This window comes from Etheostoma spectabile, chromosome 22, assembly GCF_008692095.1.
Source record: "Etheostoma spectabile isolate EspeVRDwgs_2016 chromosome 22, UIUC_Espe_1.0, whole genome shotgun sequence".
Taxonomy (NCBI): Eukaryota; Metazoa; Chordata; class Actinopteri; order Perciformes; family Percidae; genus Etheostoma; species Etheostoma spectabile.
The window spans coordinates 16589490-16596212 of record NC_045754.1 but is presented as its reverse complement, the minus strand read 5'-3'; the positions used below and the strand labels follow the sequence as shown (position 1 = coordinate 16596212).

The 6723-nt window shown below is 38.3% G+C and overlaps 1 protein-coding gene across 1 annotated transcript in view; it reads left to right on the top strand.

The window, feature by feature from the left end:
- ctnnd2a (catenin (cadherin-associated protein), delta 2a) overlaps positions 1-6723 on the top strand; it is a 147969-nt gene that overhangs the window by 136108 nt on the left and 5138 nt on the right. The window contains 1 exon segment of the mRNA XM_032503765.1: positions 1549-1675. Coding sequence (XP_032359656.1) covers positions 1549-1675 — 127 coding nt within the window.

The following is a 6723-nucleotide window of genomic DNA, read 5'->3' as shown; positions in this document are numbered from 1 at the left end:
CATCAAAATATATTAAAGTTCTGATAAATAAAATGTTTAAAAATACAAATTTAAGATGTGAAACTTAAAGTCCTTTGAACAAAAACACATGAACAAAAAAAAAAATCAGTGTTTCCAACAGGGACGTTGTAGAGCGCCCTCTGGTGGACAAACTGTGCAACACCAACGCTCATAACATGGTTGAGAGTCCGTTTGTATTTTTTAAATATACATTTATTGGAATCATTTATAAATGATTCTAATGAACGAATATTTAAAATTAAAAAAAGCTTCATTTCGGCCTATAATATCGGCCCACCAATATATCGGTTGGGCTCTATATCTGAACCATTGGGGCTTTGTGGCCACTACATTTAAAATATTATATTCATCATTTCATATGTACAAAATTGTGTATCATGAATCAGACTCAAAGCTCTGACTTCAAACAGTTCTTCTGCTTGCTATATGGCGGGCTTTATCTCTAAACTCCTCACTGCAAATATAGTTCTGTGATTCATCAAAATTAAATTTGTGTATTTGACTTCCTACACACTTACCAAACTGGCTCTATCCTTGAGATAGTTTGAAATAGTTTTGGTAACACTTCATAATAATGGTATAAGAATGATCACGATTTCATGCTTGACTTAATGCATAAAAAAGTAGTACTTCATAAACTATCAGTAACGTACAAGGATTATTAGTATTTCATGCCTGACTTAATGCAGGAACAACACAATAATTAATGCATCAATTAAGGTATTTTAATCATCATGATTTATGATTTATTAAGGATATTTACAGTATGTCTTCTTCACAAACCTGACCAGTCACAGCATTGTACATATATTCTTAAGAGGATTGTAGTGTTTTAATCATGGTTAACTAAACATTACTTCATCAATAAAGTGCTGACCTGGTCCGTTGTTAATGTTGTTGAATAAGATATGATTAATGGTGGCATAGCATAAAGGCTATTAAGAATTAAAGAAGTGGGTCGGCAGAATAATATTGAGGTAACTACATTGACACAAAATACAGTATACTGCAGATGCATTTTTATAGATGCGTTATTTATAACGACATAAGACACTTAAGAAATGCCTGAGGACAATGCTCACCCAAGTAGGATATTTAGGAATTTTACGTTTTACTAACTTCTAAGTGTCTGAACACAAGAAATGTCTTGACCAATGTTTGTATTTGTTATTATCATTAATCATATCTTATTTATCAATGTTAAAGATGGACGAGGTCAGCACTTTATTTGAAGGGCCACAAAATATAAGGTTGGGATCACTGATTAAGTATAAGTAATAAAACACACACATGCTTGCCATATAAAACAAGCCATTGCTCTCATCACAGATACGTTTTTGTTTGGAATATTTAAAAGGGAAGTGACTATGTGACTGGAGACCCCTTTTGTACACATCTTTGTAATGTTTTGCACTGTAAAAACAAAAGAATAAACACTTTACCAACTGAATATTGGATTTTGTGTTTGTGCAGTTACCACAAATGGTAAGTAATTTCTTCTCTGTTTTTGTGTGTTTTGTGTTGCAGGATGGCTACTCCCAGTATCACTTTGTGGGCTCTGCCTCAACGATAGAGAGAGACAGACAGAGGCCCTACTCATCCTCACGAACTCCCTCCGTCTCCCCCGTCAGGACGTCCCCAAATAACCGCTCTGGTGAGGAACATTTGACACTTTATGTGTGTGTGTGTGTGTTTCCTTTTTGTACCAAGACTCTCTTAACAACCAGTTTCAGCTTAAGACCTTCCAAATAAGGACAATTTTGCAAAGATTTGCCTAAAGGTGTTTATTCAACTTTAGAATTAGATTTAGGCTTAAGAAATCTCACATGGGGCAGACATCTGGCTCAGCAACATCACTGGGGTCTTGAGAAGTTCAGGTGCACAAGTTAGTTATAAAGGGACAGATAGTGGACTGTCATTACCCCACAAATGTAGGAGGAAATGAAACTAGAGCTAATTCTACTGAAACAGAAAAGTAGTCAAGGGTGATTTCTATGCCTGGCGTTTTCAGCTGCCGGCTTTAACGTTTCAAGGTCTTGTCATTGCTATAGATATGGTTCAAGGCTTGAAGCAAGAGAAGGGGGTGGAGGTTATTCATTGTATGTTCTCGTTTGATTTAGTTTCACTTCTTATGTCAGCATTTTGGGTATATGTGGCAGGGTAGGTATTAAAACATTACGCTATTACGTTATTCATATCGTTCTGGGTGTAGAAGCTCCACCACGCAATGAGATAAATAAATAAATTGTTATTATTATTTCTTTATATTTAGTTTATTTAAATTGAACATAAATAGAAACTTAAAACAAACAAGTCTTGGTAGTTTGTAACAATATCAGATATTCAAGTTGAGTTTAAGGTTTTACTTTTTTCTAGATTTGGTGCAGTAAGACATTCTTGTTCTTATCTTACCCTTGAGACAAAATATCCCCCAAGTTAGGGAAAGAGTTTAGTCTAACAAAAAGTGCAAGCATACAACTAACTATGTGGATGTACATGAATGTGGGACATGAGTACAACCAGAAGGTACAGGTCACAAATGGATTCTAATATGCTGTAATTTAAACATTGGCCTGTAGCATCAACATTTACCAGTCGATCGGTCTTTACATCACGGCTAAATAGCTGTTAGCGTCAGTGCTCGCTACCCCTCAGGCTTTCATGCTGTAAAGCATGATTATCGTTAGCCTTTAGCTTGAGCCCATTGGCCTTCATGCTTAGTAAAGGGTGCATTAGCATTAGCTGTTAGCATCAGTAGCAGAAGAGCCTTTAGCTGTGCTTTCTCCACACCGGGCTTAGCAAGCTGATGAGGCAGAAAAGTACTTTTCCTTCCTCCCGGCTTAGAGAGGTCTTCAAGGACCCAGCTAACAGGGAGAGAGAGACGGAGGGAGTGAGAGAAGAGGTGTGTGTGTGTGTGTGTGTGTGTGTGTGTGTGTGTGTGTGTGTGTGTGTGTGTGTGTGTGTGTGTGTGTGTGTGTGTGTGTGTGTGTGTGTGTGTGTGTGTGTGTGTGTGCGCGTGTGTTAGTGCGTGTGTGTGTGTGTGTGTGGAGACAGAGAAAGAGGGAGGGATGAGATAAACAGAGAGGATAAAGAGAAAAAGCAAGGAGGCAAGAAGAATTAGGGATTGAGGGATGGTTAATGCAGTGCAGTGAGGAGGAAGTGAAGGGTGAGGATTTGACTTTGGCAAGCCACATTAAAAATAAGGAGTTTTGAGATCATAATGCATAGAGAAATGTGTGGTTGTATGTAGTATAGGGAAGGAGGTGGGGAGGGATGACTGGAAATGACATCATCTTCTCTGCTGCTCCTCCCCTCTCTTCACAACTCGCGTCCCTCTTTGGCTTTCCAGTCATCCGCCCCTTCTCGTTCACCCGTTTCATTCTTCTCCTCCGCCTCCTCTTTGCGGTAATCCTACTTTCTTCTCACCTCTCCCTCTGATCTCTCACTCTTTACAGACTGCCTCATTGCATGCATGCACACACACACACACACACACACACACACACACACACACACACGTACGCACGCATCTGTATCTCCTCTCTGCATATGCTCCAGACAGCAATCCGGCCCCTTAGAGATGGATCAAAGCCGAAGGAGTAATGATGGCGTGCAGGCACACTGGGAGAGGAGAAGTGAAAGAGTTAGTGTAAGGAGAGAGTGGTGAAACTGTGAAAGAGATAGAGAGGAGTAGGAGAGGTTGCACGCTGCAGAGGATGACAGAGAGACAGAGGGAGAAACAAAGGCGGAGAGAGACCTTTGCATCCATCACGGCCTCCACAGGGTCCTGCTGTGTTTTGCGCTGATAGAACGAGGCTCCCAGCCTCTCACATGCAGCAGTTACAAGCCAGGTCCCCACGGTAACCGCAACCAGTAGTGATGGCACTGTGTCTGGGGGTGTCTTTGACAGGTTTGCGCATCCACCTTAATGGAATCCGCGGCAGGGGTGACAAATGCTAAAAATTAAATATCAAAAGTGTCAAAACATTATAAAAGCCTGTAGCTCCTGTCTCCCCTGTTTCTCTTGCGTTACTAAATGTCTGTTATTTCATTCTCCACAACCAAGTAATCACTAGCATTATAGATTTGTGTGAGTACAAATAAAATGCAGGAAAAGCTGGGGAACAGATAAGAGGTTGGAATGCCCTTTTCTTTTTATTGTCAAATATTGAAAGGTTGGATAAAAAAGTTAGTTTGTTAGTATTCAAATAGATAAAGTAAGATTCTAAGGCATTCCAAAAATCCCTTTATTTTCTCTCTGGCTAGTCCCATTTGTAAGTGTTTTGCCTCACTGCTATTATCTATGTGTAGGAGAACAGCCAAATAGAACAAAGGCTTTTTATACAGATTTTTGGCGAGCCTTACATCTGGTGCTCTCCATTAACTGTGTGTGTGTGTGTGTGTGTGTGTGTGTGTGTGTGTGTGTGTGTGTGTGTGTGTGTGTGTGTGTGTGTGTGTGTGTGTGTGTGTGTGTGTGTGTGTGTGTGTTCACACATACTGTATTGAGTATTGATGCATGTGTTTCTCTCCAGTAGCTACAGTCCCACAGTCATCTGCAATTCTCAAAGTTAGGTTGTACAAGTCCAAAGAGCTAAATTTTAGAATGTGCTTCACATCTGTGGGTATGGATTTTGGCAAATCAATGGGTCAAGATAAAATGGACTTAGTAAGCACTTCAAGTATGCTATAAAGGGATTAAATTGTGGCATGCTGAGTATGTGTTTGTGTCTAAGAAAGAGGGGAAAAGACATTACATGTACTATGTGTGCTGGGTCTGTCCTCACCGTGTATGGGTGCACACAGGCGTGTGTGCGGTGATGCATTCATCTGTGTACAATGGATCCAGTCCAAAAGCTTGAGAAAGGGACAGACATAGGAGAAGAATTGTCAGGTTTGAAGACTTAAAATAGCTTTGAAATTACAATAGTGTTTGTGAAGAAATCAGCCATCAAGTTCTGCTATACTGTAAAGTTAAAACACACACACACACACACACTCAAATAGGATTGCATTGGCCAACTACACACCTTGAATCTCTTGTAACCATAGACTCACAGTATACAATATGGACATAGTCTCCGTGACATCACCCACAGGTTTCTGAAGAGCCAAAATGAAGCTCAAAGTGTGTGGCTCCCAGTTGTCCTAGCTATCCCCATCCTTGCAGTGCATGACTTTGCTCACTGTAACTCCTGGCTACTCAAAAAATGGGCAAAGAGGTGTAGTGTGGATGGAGCTGAGGTGGGCGGGCCAAATGACTAGTGGTCACGTTTCCAATCAGGACATTGTTCAAGTGAAGGACAAAAGAATAAGGCCTGTCTTCATGATGGTACGATGTCTAGTGTACAGTTGCTTGGTGTGCCACGAGCACTGTTGAGCTAACTGCTGCTCTCTCTTTTTTCCAGCTGTTAATGTGCTAATAGAACAGATATCTACAGGCATAGATAATAAGAAATTTACTGTAGGCGTTTTCATAGATCTAAAAAAAAGCCTCTGATACAATTAACAATAAACTATTAATGACCAAATTGTAAAAATATGGGATTAGTTTTGAGGGTTACATGTGGGGTCCCACAAGGATCAGTGCTGGGTCCAAAATTGTTTCTATTGTACATAAATTACATTTGTAATGTGTCTAAAATATTAAATTTGGTTTTGTTTGCTGATGACACTGATTTGTTTTGTTCTGACAAAAACCTTGAGTAGTTTTTGGATGTGGAAGCTGATCTTGAGTCTTTAAAACAATGGTTTAATCTTAACAAGCTGTCACTGAACATAAATAAAACTAAATACATAATATTTGGACATTGGAATTTTAAGAATTTTAAACATATTACGTTAGATAATATTGAAATAGAAGGATTATGATAACAGATTTCTGGGAGTTATCATAGATCACAAATTATGCTGGAAAGCACATGTTAGTCATATTAAAACTAAAATATCAAAGTCCATAGAAATTCTGACCAAAACCAAAGATATTCCAAATACAAATTCTTTATATTTAGTATATCAATCTCTCATACTTCCAAATATAACTTTTGGTGTGGAACTTTGGGGGGGTAAACATATAAATCAATCAAAAATACAATTTTCTTACTTCAAAAGAGAGCAATCAGAATCATAAATGGGGCAAATTATCGTAAATCGAAAAAAAACACTTATTTATAAACTTACAGGTACTTAACTTTAGTGCACTTATATAGACCTTACAATAGCATCTCTAATGTACAAAATACATAATAGCATGTTGCCAGACTGTATCCAGAGGCTGTTTCAAATAAGAGAATGTCAATACAAACGGAGGGGAAGCTTTTCATTAAACCAAATAGCAGAACAAATGTAAAACAAAGATGTGTTTTGTTGTATGAAGCTAAACTGTGGAATGAATTAGAAATTGACATGAAAAAGTGTAGCACAATTGACCGATTAAAAAAATTATTTATTATAATTATTTCAACATAAGGTGATTAACAAAAAAAACAGAAGTGTGAATACCAGAAGTTGCACAAATTGTATTAGAGTTCTTGTGTTGTACTGGGTTATATAGTGTATTCTTAGTTTCTGGAATTTTCATTTTTGTATGAAAGAATATAATTTCATGTAAAAAGGTTAGGTGTAATAATAAGCTCAGGCTTCAGCCTACACCTTTTCGGTGTTGTTTGTTTCTTGTGTGTGTGTGTGTGTGTGTGTGTGTGTGTG